Below are 18,190 nucleotides of genomic sequence, written 5' to 3'. Positions count from 1 at the left end.
TTAGACTGGTGTTGACTTTAAAATCAGCCTTCATGTTCATTTACCCTGATGTTTTATTTTCCTTAAGACGTTAAAAAACACACACACACACCTATCTTTGTTTTCATGTATTTTAGCTCTTTATAGAACAGTATGATTGTAAGTGGTACCTTGAGAAGATTGTAAATAGTTATGTATGATTTGTTCTCATTTTTAACTATAGTTTTCAAGAACAGGTAATTATATACAAATCAAAATATGGCATGCAAACAAATAACAAATTCAAGTGTATCTTAGTTGTCTTACTGCTGGATTCAGAGCTCAAGCAGCAATTAATCACTTCTGAACACGAGGAGCTTGAATTCATATTGGACTTCTTTTGGCAAGTGCAGACATGACTCTATTTTAGAGATTCGTGAAGGCTTAAGCAAGGATTTTTGTTTTATTGTTTTTAAGTGAAAGGTTAACTTAGGTAAAGAGATGGCTAAGGCCCACGTGAAGTTACAGAGCAGTCTGTTTGCCTACTTGAGTTTTTAAGCATCTCTACATTCTCATGGAGTATGAAGTCTGAGAAACTGAATTACTTGCACTATTGACGAAGTGTTTGAGAATATTGTTTTTCCTGGTTTAATATGTCAAAAAAAAAAAAAAAAGGAAAAAACTCGAGTTAACTTTGTGAATAAAATGCAGGCCTTAAAGAAAGATCTGCTTCAAAGCCAACAGTCCCACCGGAAGAAGCTGAGCCATACCCGTGGCTGGAGGAGCAGGTCCCCGAGGATTCAGGTAAGCTCTCTTCGACTTCTGACTGGATGTGCGCCGTCCTGCCAGCTCTCTAGTTTGCAATTTCCAGAATCATGTTTTACCCATAATTTGTGTCATGATGTTTACGGAAGATGAAGTATTTTTTTCTCCTTCTCTTCTGGGATTTTGGAGTAAACTTAATGTTTTCTAGTAAAAATTTACACAGGATAATTTTAATTTGGGGGATCAAGAATCAAAGGCACAGAGGAGGTGGCACAGTTAGGAACATCATGAACTAAATGGCAGGTATCTGGATTCCAGTTCCAGAACTTCTTATAGTGAAAGCACAGTTCGACACGTAGTGTACCCTAGTGTTGTCATGGTCGGTTCCAAGATCTAACAGGGGAGGCCTACTGGACTCCCAGTCTTTTTAAGAGGAGGGTCTCCTTTCTCCATCAGAGACTTTCCAGACCCCCACTTGATGCTGTGGGAGGCCTCTTGTACATCCACATGAATTCATAGATGAATTCAGAGATCTCCATAGTCACCCAAGGGCCTGTGACCCACAGAAGGAAAACTCCTAAAATCTGTGAATAAATTGGCAAATGAAATTCAAATCTGTTACTATCGTTTCCTGTTTGTGCTGTGATATTTATTGCAAAGTACTATTTAATTGCTGCACGGTTTCCCTTTACCTAATCGTTCTCCAAAATTTGGTTTCATTTTGCCACCTATTGGAAGGGTTTGGTATGACACTACATATTTACTAGCAACTGAAGTACTCTGGGCTGATTTTGTCAGTCTATGAATAATATTTGATTTTCTTTTCTCCCTTTTAAGATCAGTATGCTGCTCTGATTTTTTTTATTTGTTCAAAACATAATCCTAGAATTTACTGTCTCCTTCCCAATCCTTTAGAGTACCATAACTCGAGCAAAAGAGCTACTTTTTTTTAACGTTTTGTAATTAAATGTGTATTTGGATTTAGCATCTCAAATATTACTTTGCACTAAATAAATTTATAATTTAAAAAATACTGTTTTTCAAAGCTAATACCTACTCTGAAATGTTGTGCCATTCGTTTCAGCTCTCCTTTTTAAATTTTTGTTAATACTGCTCTACATTTAACTGATAACTTGTCCTTCTAAATCTGTTAGTTTATTTTCAACTCCTATCCTTTTCAACTTCTTGGCAGTGTTTGGTTTAGTTTAAATGTTGCCTTTTCAACCTTTCTCTTATCTAGGTTTTTGGCTTCTTTTTCTTCTCTATCTATCCTACAAACCCAGGTACATACCTCTCATTACAAAACAATAAAGTAAACCCCCTCTTGGTCCCTACAGTACTTTCTATCTGCCCTCCAGTCCCCGGCCCTGTACTAGCCAGATTTTTGAAAAAAGAATCTACAGTTGCTTTCTTTGCCTTATTTTCCACTCAGTTTTTAACTCATTGCAATCTAGCTTCTGCCTCTCCTAATCCTTCCCAGAGGAAAGGAGGAACATCACAGAATCATGGAAAGGTGAAACAGCATGGTGGACTCACTGAGTTCAAAGCCAGTGCTGGTAGGAGGTGATTCTGGAGAGGCATGTGAGGGCTAGATTGTGGAGCTCTTCTATTCTGTTCTGAGGAGCTTAGATTTTCCTCTTTTCCTCTGTTTGGGCCGAGGAAGCCATTAAAGGGTTAAGCAGAGAAGCAGAGTACCATCCACTCCAGTTACTAATATTAGATTCTCTGTGGATGGTGCTGTCAGCAGTTGTAAAACTAAGAATTGGTTAGGAAGCTGTCATGGGCATTATAAGAGCCGAGGAGGGAAGAAAAGAGATTGGCAGGCTCTTCTGTAATTGTATGCAAATACATATAAAAATGGTTTGTGATATACAAACATCTATAAAAATAGAAAGCACTTCTTGTGCTTCAGGAATGGTTTTGTAATGTGATTAGCCTAACCAGTTCTTAAACTCTTTTCCTATCTGAAGTTCACATGAACTTACCCTGTTTTTGTCATCGAGGATTAACTTGTCAGTATAACTAACTGATGTCATTGGCATTATTTCATGTGACAACATGGGTGATACTAAGTCTAGTGCTACTTCAATTTACTGAACATGGATGTTTGTTAAACAGAAAATTTATCACAGTGTCAACGTCATTATAGCTTCTTGTTTGTTGTGTGTTGTTTCAACAAACCCGGTAATCCGATAAGCAGAACAGTGTTGTCGGAAGGTCATTACTGATAGTGTTGACTTTTGTAATTTATATCCATTTGAATCTATGGATCTGACTGTCAGACGGGCTTTGCCCGAAGGGATTGTCAGTTATCATGTGGGTTCTCGTCCTCAACTTTTGACCTTCTCAGTCCTCACACAGTGGCCTGTCAGGTGCTCTCATGTCTTTTGGCCTCATCTTCCACATTTTCATCTTTATTTCCAAGTACTTCCCTTCCTGAAAGCTTTGCCCATCCCCTTTTCTTTATTCTCTCATGATTGTGAATTTTGTTAATTAGAAACTGAAGTAATTTTGCTCTGTGAGGTGTTTGCTAAACATTTATATCTGCTGTCAAAATAAAACCAATCTTGGGCACCTGGGTGGCTCAGTTGGTTAAGCAACTGCCTTCGGCTCAGGTCATGATCCTGGAGTCCCGGGATCGAGTCCCACATCAGGCTCCCCGCTCAGCGGGGAGTCTGCTTCTCCCTCTGACCCTCCTCCCTCTCATGCTCTCTGTCTCTCATTCTCTCTCTCGCAAATAAATAAAATCTTAAAAAAAAAAAAAAATAAAACCAATCTTAAATATTTACTGTGTTTGCCAACATATAAAAAAAAAAGTGGCAAACGGGTATGAAAAGGTAGCATAGTTGATGAACCAAATATATTCATTTGAATGTGTGTACCTGGAGGTCATGTTTCATGTTCTTCGTTAATATCTAGATTTTTTTTCTACTTAGTTATGTTTTGTAATCATTTTAGGACCTCGGAATATTGAAGATGAAGTAGAAGAACAAATTCAGCCCCTTCTCCATGAGGCAGTCTACACAGAACATGGTATGAGTTAAAATCCATTTTCTCATGCATTGCTTGCTCAAATAATGGTTAATTACATAAAGTGACTTTGACATTATTTTTAAATTTAAATCATAATTGAGTGTTTTTTTTAATTATTGGAGGACAAGTATTTCTGAAAGAGCACTAGACTCGTTTTATCTTACGCTGCCTTACTGTTGAGGAAATTATCGCATAGATTTAATAAAGAAATGGTTAGAATAAATGAGAATAAACAAGTTAAGACCAATGATACATTAAGAACAGATGGCAAGAACAGGGAAGAGGAAAATAGAACACAACCAAGCAAGCTGTAATGGGCTATCTGGAAGCTGTCGTCAGCTGAACCTGGCTGCATGCTTGGGTGGTCACCATAGCAAAAAGAGAAACTTTTAATTACGTTGGTTATGTTACCAGAGAGGAAATGAACATGCTGTCTACTTAGAGAATATAAAACATTTCCCCAGCTCTTACATCTAAAGCATTTCTTATATGTAGTTCTGTACAGAGAATATTAAATGATACTTTAGAAACCCGTGCTTTAAGATTTTATGAGACTGTTTCTTGAAACATCCCTTGATAAAAGCAGAGAGTGTAACCCCAAGATGTGACTCACAAAGGGATTTCGAAGAAGGCAGAACACATGGTAGCCTGATACGCCTAATGGTTTGGTGTGAGCTGGAGAGAGTCCTAAAGGAGAAAAAGTATATTTCTTAAAAACAACTGGGACTCTCTATCATTGAAACTGCTTTAGCAGGCCTGCTAAACTGTCTTACTCAGTCTTAGGTGTTTGGGAGTTACGTGTAAAGCACCCATCCAGCTCCATCTGTGCTGTGCTGGGGAGACCCGCTGTGGCTGAGCTGTAGGTTTTCACCATCAGCTCTCCGCGGTCTCAGAGCCTGTGTCCTTTCATTACCGGCTTCTGCTCAGCCAGGAAAGCCACTGCACCTGAGCGTGCGTCTGCCTCTGTCGGCAAGCACAGGACTTCCCTTCCTGCATCTTTTCTTTCACTTTAACCTAACACAAGGATGATGCAGTCTGAACAAGTCAGTGATTTCAGTATGATGAGGTCGGTGCCTTAATGGTGAACTGTAATGGCTGTGTGGGCCTTGCATAGACTTTGGCATTACCAAAGGCTTCTCCGAAGAGGTGACTTTCTGACTTAGTAGCCGAAGGATGGCGTCATGCTTTGCCAGGTGGTTGTTGTTCGGGGAGGGTTCTGAGCAAAGGGCGTGGCCCGTGGGCAAGCCCAGAGGAAAAGAGGATCCAAGAGTAGTTCGGGGCGACCGGCCAATGGAGTACCTAGGTGGAGAGTGATTGGGAAAGGGTGTTTGTACTTGATTCACAGAGGAATAGGAACCATTGGAGGGCGCCAGGGAGTGCTGTGCCTTCTTTCTGCAGTGTGAACATGAGCAGAGGGAGCGTGCTGGGGGGGAGAGGAGTTGGGGGGCTCTACTGGTGATCTGAGTGGGTCAGGATGGTTGGTTGAACCAAATTTAGCCAAGGTGGGGAGAGAGAAACGTGGGACGATATGGTAGACATTTGGGTGGGTGGGTGTACGAAACCAGACAGAAGGGGGCCGAATCAAGTCTAGCATGCCTGGGTTTCTGGCCACAAGCCTTCCTCTTGGACTTACTGTGTTCTTTACTTAGAAATTCACAGAGGCCATGGCTTTAAATGTTACTTGTGTTGCTTCTGAGTATGTATCTGCAGCCCTATCTCCTCTGAGCTCCTGGTTTATCCAGCTGCCTGTTGATCTTCATTTGCATGTTTTATGGGTATCTCAGACTCAAAATGCACTTAAACAGAATTCTTGATTCCTTTGCATTTCATAGCTCTCCCCCCAGCCCCCTAAAATTTTGCTTTTATTCCACTCTTTTATATGTTAGGTCTTGGTCTCCCCTCTACTTAGTAGCTTAAGCTAAAGACCGGGGAGTTTTCCTTATTTTTCTCTCTCCTCTTCTCGCCTCCTATGGGACCCACGGGCAGGTCCTGCCAGCTTGGCCTCCAGCGCGTATCTGGACCGCAGTGTGGCAGCATCACCGTCCAGTTGGGTGTTTGATGGGCCTTATGTGGACCTGGTCTTTTTCTTTTCCTCCTCTCAGTCACTTTTCTGCAGCCCAAATGCCTCTCTTTTCCTTATAATTGCCGAGTCTGTTTGCCCCGGGCCTTTGTACGTGTTATTATCTCTTGCTGGTATGTGTGTGTTCCGGTCTTCACATCTTACCCGATGAAACATGGCCTCCCTGACCACCATCTCTGCAGTAGACTCTCTGTCCAGGGCCTTCTGTGCTTCCTCGCGGTGTTTCAGGGCCTGTGGCTGCCGTGTACTCGCTGTGGGGCTTTAGCTGAGTTTCTCAAGTTCCTCATCCTTCGAAGGGGGGTAATAGTACCTACTTCTTGGGGTTACTGTAATGGCCGAGGAGGGCTTGGCAGTGCCGCAGATGTAGTCGGCCTGCAGGGAACTGTTTTGCTCGTACCGGGCTGTCACTGATTGAGCAAGGGAGACTCAGATAATGCATGATGTCCGGTTGGTTTCCCTACTGAAAACAGGGACTTTCCGTTAAGTAACGGGCAGTGGCCAAGAGCTAAATCCTGCTCATGTGAAAACCATAAAGTTGCACTGGATAACGCAAGAGTAAGGAAAAAAGAATATGGAAAAGGGGGCATGATAAAATCAGTGAGAGGAATCAGAATTGGTGGTTGGTTTGCCGATTGGCAGAAAATCTGAAACGAGGAGAAACAATGTAGCAGGCTGAAAATCTGAACCGAGGAGAAACAATGTAGCAGGCTGAAAATCTGAAACGAGGAGAAACAATGTAGCAGGCTGTGTTGGAAAGACAGAAAACACATAAATAGCGTGGCCATAAGTGGGCTTACATGGTTCAGTAGCAGTGGAGAGTGTCGCTATTCCATACTAAAGGTGAGGGAAGGAAGGCTTCCTGCAGTGTTTGAGGAGAGTTTAGTAGCAGCAGAAAGAGTAATATCCTTACGATGATGATGATGATGGTGATGATGATGATAAGAATAACGCAACAAGAGCAGTAACACCTAAATGCTTGTTACGGGCCGGGCAGTTTTCCAGGTGCCTTAATCCTCACAACAACGCTATAAGTAGGTACTCTTACTGTTTCCTTTTTATGGAAGAAAAGTCCTTGGCACAGAGTAGTTACATAACGTCTCTGGGGTCACACAGCTGGTGTGGATTTGGAGCCATACACTCGAGACCCCACAGTCCTAACCGTTTTACTGCCCCGTGAGCACAGCTGAGTCACTTGTGTTGCTTGGTTAGAGTATCACGTATAGGACATACTGTGCTCGGAGCCACGTCAGGTTGCCTTGGGAGCACTTTTACACCAAGGTGACAAGCTAAACCATATTGCAGTGGGATAAGTAGCCTATGCAACACCTACACAAAAGAAGCAGAGAGCTTAGTATATCATAAAAGTTAGTCTCAGAAGAGGAAAGCGGGCATTTCTGCATAAGTCCCAGGCTCCACACGGCAACCTTTAGATGCAAAGTACAGTACAGCTGACCTCATGCAGATGACCTAGCACACGGCGGAGAGAGGTAGCTGGCTGTTCTTCGCAATAGAACATTTTATGGAGTTATTTAAGATTGTTACGTGGAGTTTTAGGACAATTCTCAGTGCGAGGTCACAAGGTGATCTCTCTAACCTGGTGATAACAGAAGAGGCAAATACGTTAACAATTACGAATTCATTTATTCACTCCTTAAATACTTACTGAGCATTTCCTATGGTTAAGCATGGCCCTGAGTGCTGGGCGTACATAGTAAATAAAATATATGAGGTCCCTGTGCTTGGTGAGTTCATGTTCTAGTGAGAGAAGGCCTTCCCCCCTCCCACCCTCAGGTGGACTAGCGCTCGACCAGAGTGAGGGCAGAGCTTCAGGGTGGGCAACAGCCTGTGCCATGGCCCAGACGAGGGGCAGCGAGTGCCCGGCAGCAGGAGTGGGTATGTGGCAGCCTTTCGGAAGCGGCTCACGCGTCCGTGTTGGCTGTTGTCTGTGGGCCCTTGTTGTGGACTCATGTGACTCTGTTCATTGTGATCATTCAAGGAGACGATGTGCAACAAGAAGAGGATGGACAAGCGAGAGAACCACAACTGGAAGATGATGATTTCCTCGTAGGAGGTGATGCAGATGATAGATTTGAGTCCCTGGAGACTAGAACATTTCATGAAGGTAGGACACATTTTTTTGGTTTCAGAATAAAACCCAGTAGACAATTTGTAATTATGATTATTGAAGTCTTTCTTAAACACCTTTAAAACCAATATTTAATTTTTATCTGAAGTTTATTTTTAAGTGGAAGCTGGTGAAACTATTTTTTTCCCTAAAATAAGTAGATACCTTGATTTTGATTCAAAGCACTTTTTTAAGGAAACTGTCAGAATATATAAGTTCCTTATAGAAAGTAAGTGAAATGCTTTAGCACATTACGTTTACTGTACACTTCTTCCTAGAGTGCCATGTATTAGAAGAAATTCAGAAAACTGATGAAATATTTTACTTGGCAATCTATCACAGTCTCTTGCTCTAACATGAACTCCATAGGCACAGCTTATAGAACACAATTCTTAGCTTCTGTACCAGGCATTGACAACCTTTTTCTGTAAATAGCTAGAGGATCAATATTTTAGGCTTTGCAGACCATATGGCCTTTATTGAAACTACTCAGCTCTGCTGTCATACTGCAGAAGTAGCCTTAAATAATACCTAAATGGGTACGTATGGCCATGTTCCAGGAAAACTTTATGTACAAAATCAGGAGGTGGGCTTGCTCTGGGCTACAGACCATAGTTTGCTGACATCTCTTCTGTGTCAGTATCTTCCATTAAATGCTGGTTATTTAAATATCCACTGAGTAGCTTACCTTGGATCATTTGCAGAAGGCAAGTTAGAGCTACAGTTATTCACTGTTGACATATAGAAGGAAGTAATTTCTGTAATGCTGAAAACTTTTTCTCATGTATTTTGAGTTCTGCTATGTTTTAATGTGATACTACCACGGTTATTTATTTGAAGCCTTGTTAAATGAGCACACATGCTTTGTTCTTATGGTATCTATTCTCCGTTCTTTTTTAAGGTGGCCCTTTAAGACTTTAATGAGTTCTTGAAAGATTTTTTTTTAACTTTTTAATTAATTTATTTTTAAAGTAAGCTCTGTGCCCAATGTGGGGCTTTAACTCACGACCCTGAGATCAAGAGTCACATGCTTTACCCACTGAGCCAGCCAGGCGCCCTGAAAGATTTTAATCCACAAGTTGTATTCTGATTGATTAATGATGTTTTATTTAGAGTGTAGAAGTATATAAATGATATAATTGTATGTATATAATTGTATACATAAAATGAATACTACTGAAACATTGTTTGAGATGGATGTTTCATTTCTCAAGAGTAAAACTAAAAAAAAATGTTGACAGCACCCACACAAAACCATATAGCCCATTATGTTCCACCACATAATAATAATAATCATCAGAGTCTGTGGTTGAGCTGCTTCAGGACCCATGCAAAAGCATAGCCCCACAAGCCACAAAGGATCTGGGTAAGAGGTATCTGGCAGTGTTTAAGGATTAGCTAAGCCTCAGTCAAGTTCAGGCAAGTAGAAAGACTGTGAGAAACAAGTAATAAGTGAAATCCACAGCACTAATGAAGGTAGGAAGGGTCCAGAGCCATAAGGTCTTGGATTCAGAGAGGGAATTTCTTGTGAATATGGTCCATAAAAGATGTGCTTGATATCCCTACAAATAGTTTTCAGTCTTGGATGCAGTCAAGATCGCGTAGAGAGCTTTTAAAAGAATGCTCTGACCCACCCTAGACAAAGTGAATCAGAATGTCTGGGGTGTGGAGCCTCTAAAACAGGATCATGGTCAAAGCTCCCCAGGTCATATCCAAGTACAGCGGAGGTTGAGCAGCACTGTGGCCAGCCTGGTGATTTTTTCACATGTCTTCCGTCATGTCCCAGGCTGCTGGGTGTGACCAGGCTAAGGCGTGTGCCTCCATGCTCATAGCCAGGGGGAATCGGGTGGAGACAGCACTTGTAGAGGCTAAAAATTGAGTGGCGAGCTAGCCTGGTCACAATACAGTTGGTAAATGGTTGCTAAGACTTTTTTTTCCAGCATATAAAAGTAATGAAAAAGTAAAGTATATCTCCTTTTCACAATATTTAATGTATTGGGAAGCTAGAAGCAAGAAGCTCTTGATTTATGAGTGAATATATTTCCAAAAACTTACATTCATGCTTATTGTTGAAAGCAGGAAATATGCTTTTCCATAGAAATAATGTTCTAAGTGATGGTTTGATTCCCATACCAACCTACAAAATTGTGTATAATGCATAATTTTCTATGAAAAATGTACATTCAAAATGATTTTGAGCTTGTATATGAGTTTAGCTGCATTGTGCATTAAAAGTAGGCATTTACAGACCAGCTTTAAAACTTCAGACCTTTGGGGCGCCTGCGTGGTGCAGTTGTTAAGCGTCTGACTTGTGGATTTGGCTCAGGTCGTGATCTCAGGGTCGTGAGATTGAGCCCCATGTCAGCTCCATGCTCAACATGGAGTCTGCTTGAGGCTGTCTTTCCCTCTCCCTCTGCCCCTCCCCATTCGCTCTCTCTCCCTCTCTTTCTCAAATAAATAAATTAAAAAAAAAAAAAAAAAGAACTTTAGGCCTTTAGTTATCAGTTTTTTTAAGGAGTTTATTTATTTGACAGAGAGAGACACAACGAGAGAGGGAACCCAAGCAGGGGGAGTGTGAGAGGGAGAAGCAGGCTTCCCGCGGAGCAGGGAGCCTGATGCGGGGCTCGATCCTAAGACCCTGGGATCATGACCTGAGCCGAAGGCAGACGCTTAATGACTGAGCCACCCAGGCGCCCCAGGCCTTTAATTATCATGTATGTTACAGTTTCTCTGGGGAAAAAAATGCTTCTAATTTCTAAGTAAGGGATGCTGATAAAATGATTTCCACACTTCCCCTGGTATCTCTTGCTCCCTCCTGTCTTCGGCCAACATGGCTCAGGAAGATTGACAGTTACTCAGAATTTTGGTATCTTAGATGCTGCTTAAATAACACATTGCAGTTAAGACAGTTAAGACACTCAAATTACCTGAAACAAGGAATTTGATATTTTTGAGGTTAGGAGTTATAGATTAGGGGTAGGAAGAAGTACTCCTAAAAAGTTTATAAATCGAGAAAAGCGTACTTTCTGACCTAATCTTTAATTGGGACATAGATTCAGTGTGAACCTAAAAGTTGTTTATTGAAAGTCTTCAGAAATGAAAAATATTTACACTTTATATAGTTGTTACATTAACAAGGGTCAGTGGAGTAGTGAGGATCCTGTGGTGGCAGCATTTTGCTATTGGGGGTCTGTGGGTTCAATTATGAACTCATTTACCTTTCAGCTCCCCATCTTAGAAAGTCTCCTCTGTCTTTCCTTGTGTTCCCATCTGTAGACACTGTGCTTTTGCTCTAGAAAACAAGACACCACAGTGGAATGTGAAGTAGACTAAGATAGCCCCTTTCCTGGGTCCAGCCTTGTCACTGTGTTACTCTGTTCAAATCATCCTCTCATTAGTCCAGGCTGTGGTGGTGTTGAGTGGGTCGAAGAGAATGTGTAGTTCTAGTAAAAGATAAAGTGTTCAGCAAACAGTTAATGGATACTTTCATGTTTTATTTTAATAATTATTTGCTTTCAAAATAAAATCAATGGCAAGCATAGATTGAGGGTATGCATCTATAGTATATATACATACAATTTTATGAAAGTACTACTATTGATTTGATGTTACTCTTTTCAGAAACTGAAGATAGTTACCATGTAGAAGAGACAGGTGAGATTTAAACTTAATAATATATTTTTTAATTAGAATGAGTCTTTTCCTATAAAAAGAACATCATGAGAAAGAGAAAATATTATCTATGATTATCTATTAATATATTTTATAATATGTCATAAAATACATAATATGTAGTTAATTGTTATATATAACATATATGGTGTCATAATTTCATGTATATGTTTCTTTGTGAATATAGTTTTTGTGCTTTTGAGGTCTGCTTCCTGAAGATAAACACCCAGTAGTGGGATTGCTAGGCCAAGAGATACAGTAGAAGTACATGTTTTGTAGCCTTAAATTACAAAGTCAATGAAAGATCAAGATTGTGTATTGTCACTGGTCATGCATCCCCAGAAGATATGGCCACACTGGAGATGGACATATCTTTCAGTAAGCCTGTGTTGGCCAGTTTTTCTTCCGGTGCTGGAATAGATCCCTCTCTCTGTGTTTGAGGACCACATGATACTCTTGGCTAGCATTTAGGACCTACATCATTTCAACAATATGTATTTGTAAATACTAGAACTGTATTGCGGTCTGGGAGTACTGAGGTACTGAGTCCAAGTGTGAGGGGCTGGGAAGTGTGTGTGCCCTTCCTCAGGCACACTCTTGTGGCTGGTGCTTGCTGAGTGGATGGGAGGAGGGCTCACCTGCCGCGCCATCTCTGTGGTCTCTGTCTCTCTCGGTCTCATTAGTCTTTTGCTGAATATAGTTGAATTTGCATAATCTAAAGTTTGTGGTTCGATTATAAACCCATTGGTGATGGGGACTATCTCATTCATCTTTGTATTTGGCATTTCACAAAGGTAGTACCTGGGTGTTCCATGAGTGAATATAAATGTGAGCGTCATTATGATTTGATTTTACATTTCTGGCATTACTGGATATTGGGCTTTTCCTATTTTGAATACCAAGTGTAATCCTTCTTGAGATATATTTGTAATTTCCTAATCATTTCTTAACTTATAGCTTCACAGGCTTATAATCAGGATACGGAAGAAATGATGTATGAGCAGGACAATCCAGGTTTGTGATATGTTTTTCCGTTTAAGGCACTGGCCAAGGCCAGTCTATCCCGGGGTAAATGATTCACTCTGATTCAACACAGAGTCCTCTTTATAATACTCGCAATCATTTTTGGTTGCCCAGACATTTATAGAAATTCCTGAATATAGTTTAATATTACATGGAGGAATGAGGGGAAAAGGAGATGTATTTTTCAAACCACAACTGGGACTTTGCTCTTTGTAGATAGGATGCTGGGAAGGTGATTCGGAAATTGGTGAGGCAGTATGGTGTAGTGGAGTCTGACTGGTTCTGCTCCTTCCTGTCCTTGTGACTTAGCAAATTATGGGACTTTATTCAGCTTAAATTTTATTGAATGATAATGATAATATCTCTCTTACACAGTTGTGAAGATTGGAATTAATTTGTAAATACTTTAGAATGGCATCTAGTAATGTGTTTGGTTTTTTCATGTTTGACAGAGGTGAATATTTTTCTCTATAGATGCCACGGAACCTGTAGTAGGTGATGATGAAAGAAGGAACCACGAAGCAGGTACTGGGTGAATATTTTCATTAGATTGTAAACCTTATTCAAGGCTTTACAGTTGTAATGCTATGTTAACATGATTTTTCTTTCAAAGGAGTCAAAGAAGTAATCTTAACACCTAATAAAAGTCTTTTGCCTTGTAACAAGATTAGATTATGAATGGAATATCAGGCTTTCATATTTTAGCTCATTTACACTGGCACCACGATGGAACAGGATATTAATCCTTAATGCTACTTTTGCATATCTTACTTTATGCCAGTTTGAGGAATTTTTATGAAAATAATTTACTCATCCTTTTGTCTAGTTATTGTTGGGCAGAAGCACTTACCACTGACTGCAGACACTGATATTTAAAGGAATAGAATTCTGTATTTGAGATTAAGTTGTGGTTTTTAGCTAAGCACTTACATAGAATGACCCATTTAATACTGAGTTTTATTCTCTTTCTTGCAGATGAACTTACATACCAAGACTATGATGAACCAGGTTTGAAAATGCTTCTTAACCTTAAGCCATCTACCTGTTTTAAAATCTACGCATAGTTTGTAGAATATAGAGGATAGTGTTTTAAGCTTCAAATACCATAACTTAAAAGCTCCAAATGAATGGGAGCTTTCAAAGAATTTACCTGGGAAGGTGTTTACCTCCTCCAGTGGTGCTGCCATTGACTAAATAATTTTTCTTAAATTCTTTGCAAGTTGCCTTCGGAAGCCGTTAAAAATTATTCACAAGAATTTATGTCATTATTTTATAGTCTTAGCTCTCTTTTGACTAGCATATGTCTGGTGCAAAGAAAACCAGTCAGAGTTGAACTACTCTAGTTTCTTCACTACAAAGTAATCCCACTCTTTTTTTTTTTTAAGATTTTATTTATTTATTTGAGAGAGAGAATGAGAGACAGAGAGCATGAGAGGGGGTAGGGTCAGAGGGAGAAGCAGACTCCCTGCCGAGCAGGGAGCCCGATGCGGGACTCGATCCCAGGACTCCAGGATCATGACCTGAGCCGAAGGCAGTCGCTTAACCAACTGAGCCACCCAGGCGCCCAAAGTAATCCCACTCTTAAAGGTGATGGATCTACTAGCATGGAGAAAGGTACAAAAGAATTTCACTGCAGGCTTAAAAGTGGCATAAAGAAAAGAGTTCGGGCATGTTTTTGGCATGAGTGGCACTAGATTCAGATTTAGGCAATTATAGCTTTGTTTGTTGCCCAAGCACTCCCCAAGCTGTTTTATTAAACTTCACGAAGTAGATTTTATTTTTGCGACTTCCGGGAGAAGGAAATAAGGTTCAGACAATGTAAGTAATTTGCGTAAGTTGATATGACTAAGAAATGATAAAGCCAAGGTATGTCATTTTTATTCTGCCACATTCACGGATGACTGTAAAAGGAGAGAAGTCAGTTGAGCATAACTTCATGTGTGAAGCAAGAAGGACGAAGAAATGTATAGTGCTTGAGTCAAATATGGAGGACTTTCTATGTGCTGGATGGTTTGGGGGCTTGACATTCAAATAGGAGCAATATGGAATCCTACTGTCAAGAAGTGTATGGTTTCATGACAGTTGGTGGTTCTCAGTTGAAGAAAATTAGGAGTGGCTGTGTATAAACCTGATATGTTAATTTATTAAGCATATGTATTTAAGATTTAAGGTCCTACTAAGATGACCAGTGACGGTGGGTATTTCTAATGGGATATGAATGATGCCATTGGAAGCATCCTGGATTCTGTCTTTAAGAACTAGTATTTTTATAAGAAATAACTTGGCCACTATGATTGCATCTAGATTTTCTTTTCAGTTTCAAATTTAAGGGAGAAAATAGGAATTTGGAAATTAAAAGTTATATGTAGAGGTGAGACTTGAGATAATTTTCTAATTTCTGCGACTCATTATAGTGTTTGTCTAAATATGCTAGGAAGAACATGTTTGGAAGGCAGTTTGCAGGCTAGATCCAGAGAACTTTAAAATCAAACTTGAAAGAAGTGTAAAATTAGATACCGTGTTAAAAAAAGATATTGTAAAAATAAATGTGTTTTCATAGGCAGAATATCAGAATAAATATAATTTAACATGTTAAAAAAAAGAGTAATAAATAGGACCTAAGGGGTCATCAAAATTTGAGACACTTTGGATCACAAGATTTTGAGATACTTTAGATTACCTTGCCGTAGAACCTAAACTTTTTCAAACAAAAGGGATTTAATAGAATTATTAATAGGATTATTCACCGTGTTCTAAAAAGATACCTTTGTAACATTCAGGAACCAGGCTAGGGAAACCAAGTGAACATATGTAAGTGAAGCTGTAAGCAGGGTGAAAATAAAACTATTTTTCAGGGATGCCGGAGTGGCTGTCTGCCTTCGGCTCAGGTCATGATCCCAGGGTACTGGGATCGAGCCCCACATCGGGCTCCCTGCTCAGCGGGAAGCCTGCTTCTCCCTCTCCCACTCCCCTTGCTTGTGTTCCCTTTCTTGCGGTCTCTCTCTCTGTCAAATAAATAAATAAAATCTATAAAAAAAATCATTTTTTCAGTAGAAGAACAGAATATATTCTGTATTAAACTCCCTACATCTAGAATCTGGAAGACATGTGGCTTATTAAAGCTATGGAGGTAACCAGCTTTCATATTAAAAATCTAGAAAGCATCAAGCCTACATTGGATATACCTCGGAAATGACAGTACCGTCTCACCTTCTGATTGATATATTCATGTACTGGATATATATTAACTATTTTATGTCTAAAACAGGACTGGGGCAGTTCCAGTGAGGAACACATACATAGTCCATATTCCTATGGGCCTTATATTTTAGCGGCAGGTGGGGGGGGGGGAGAAATTACACAAAGAGCTTCAATTTAGTGTTTTTCCTCGCAATTGTGCTAAGTGCTGGTGAGAACAGGGACGGTGTGTAACAAGAGCATATAGTGAAGAGACCTAACTAGTTTGTGGACCAGGGAAGGCTTCCCTGAAGTTGGAGGTGCCAAGGCAAGGGGAAAATGTGGCCGGAATGTCGTAAGAAGCCTCTGAGGTGGGAAGATATGTCTGGAGTGCTGGCAGTCTAATCTGGCCTGAGATTGTACTATGTCTGGGCTCCAGAGGATGCCTAGAGCTAGTCAGGGATGTTCACCTACCCTCAGGGCGTTGTGCAAGGCGCTACAAAATCAAATATGCATTTTGTAAAGATTGATTGGTCTGATGTGTAGCAAATAGTCTGGAGAGAGACAAGAGTGGATATGGGGAGACCAGTTAGTTTAGTGTCATTATCCCAATCTGATCTTGCTCTGAGTCCCATCTCTGCCAAAAGAGGAGTCAGAAGAGATGACTTTCAGGAAAGGGATGTTCAACAGTGTCCCATGCTGCTGAGGACCCACGTGAGGTGAGCATTGAACACATGCCTTGGATCTAGTACGACAGCGGCCTCCCGGTGACCTTGGCAGGAGCCATTTTCAGTGGACACAGATGAAGGTGGACAGAGATAAAGTAGTTTCAGCCAGAGTGGTGGCAGTGAAGGGTAGCGGACAAGCTGAGAAATGTAAGGAGATAAAATTGACAGGGCGCGTGATGTGTGGGTGTAGCTGGGGGAGAGAGTAAGGTGTCAGGAACCCTGTCCACCGTTCTGGCTCGTGCCCTTGATGGATGGCGGTGCTTTTTCCCTAAGACAGGCAGGACTGGAAAACAGGAATGGGCCAAGAGACCGTGAGTCCAGTCTGTGTGTGTTGACAGTGTGTGTCGAGATATCCAGGGGGATATGTAATAAGCCAATTGGTTATTGGCTGGCCTTTGATGAAAGCCAACATTTCATGCCTGGTAGGACTAGGACAGGTGATGAAGATTGAGAAGGAGAAATGAAGGAATTGAAGGTGAACACGGTCACACCGAAGTGTTTGAGAAGGAAGGAGCTGCTGAGAGATCTAACTCGGTGAGGTGGATCGTCCACTAGATAGAACGAGGTGGTCTCGGAGGAGCCTTGGCAGGGTTGAGTCAGGGCCACAAGACAGATGGCAGTAGTTGGGGAAGGAAGTGAGGGGTGAGACAGCGAATGTGAACGACTCTTTGAAGAAATGAGATTGGGAAATGGAGGGGAGAGGTGGGGCAAGGGGAAGCAGGCTCAAGAAAGGGCTTTTTTTTCTTTAAGTTGCTAGAGACGTGAGCGTGTTTAAATACAAAACAGTTCAAAGTGACAGAGTGAGCAACCAAGTGCTGCTCCTCTGTCTTACCAGTACCACCAGAAGGACAGGAGATGATGGGTTAAAAATGGTCCCTTACTCTACCTAGCACTGAGAATAGCATCTGAAATATAGTAGGTGCTCAATAAATTTTCTTTAGTAAATGATTGTAAAGAATACATTGATAACTGTGCTAGGAATATAAGAAAGCTCACTCTAAGTGAACCAGAAAATTTGAGGCATTTTGGAGAATTGATAAAGCTGGGATTGGGTTGACCCAAGAAAGCTGTGACCCAGCCGCGCCCGAGAGAAGAGACCAGAGCCTCCTTTGTAGCAGAGCACAGAGCCACCGAGCCCCATGCAAGTAAACGAGGAGAAATGATGGGCCCTGGGCCATGGGTAGGGCAGTGAGTTCACAGTCTGCCAGCAGAACTCTCGCTCTGAGGGGCTGGCACCAGCAGTGTTTGCCCCCAGGTGGCAGATCTGAGAGTTGTTCCCTAAACAAATAGAGAATCTGCCTGGTAAAGCTCAGAATTCTCCCTTGCAGACATGAAAAAATAGAAAAGGGAAATTTAGTGCCACCAGGAAGTAAACAGATTTTGGATCCTGATAACAAGTGATTGGGGAAGAACCTTAATTTCCCCCATTTTACATGAAGAAAGTGTTTGTAATTGCCCATCTCCTGTGACTAAAAGGTGGCTGAGTTGGACTTTGAATCTGTGCGTGTTTGACTCCACACCAGACTCTTCCCCACCCTACTCTGTAGCCTGCTACTTCCCAGCGACTAAGCCCAGGGGTTTAAGGATGAAGTAGACATTGTCTCTCCTCATGAAACCATACAGCGAATG

General features: G+C 41.1%; 1 protein-coding gene across 1 annotated transcript in view; it reads left to right on the top strand.

Annotated features, from left to right (window-relative positions):
• The window catches only part of ASPH (aspartate beta-hydroxylase), a 194,300-nt gene that overhangs the window by 35,389 nt on the left and 140,721 nt on the right, over positions 1-18,190 (top strand). Inside the window, exons 4-10 of the mRNA XM_035011224.1 lie at positions 670-762; positions 3,682-3,756; positions 7,833-7,958; positions 11,583-11,615; positions 12,591-12,647; positions 13,131-13,181; positions 13,632-13,664. Coding sequence (XP_034867115.1) covers positions 670-762; positions 3,682-3,756; positions 7,833-7,958; positions 11,583-11,615; positions 12,591-12,647; positions 13,131-13,181; positions 13,632-13,664 — 468 coding nt within the window. The remainder of the gene's footprint in view (positions 1-669; positions 763-3,681; positions 3,757-7,832; positions 7,959-11,582; positions 11,616-12,590; positions 12,648-13,130; positions 13,182-13,631; positions 13,665-18,190) is intronic.

This window comes from Mirounga leonina, unplaced genomic scaffold (genome assembly GCF_011800145.1).
Source record: "Mirounga leonina isolate KUSES-001 unplaced genomic scaffold, KU_Mleo_1.0 Mir_165, whole genome shotgun sequence".
Classification (NCBI taxonomy): Eukaryota; Metazoa; Chordata; class Mammalia; order Carnivora; family Phocidae; genus Mirounga; species Mirounga leonina.
The sequence above is the reverse complement of the archived record's forward strand: the minus strand, read 5'-3'. Positions and strand labels throughout refer to the sequence as shown.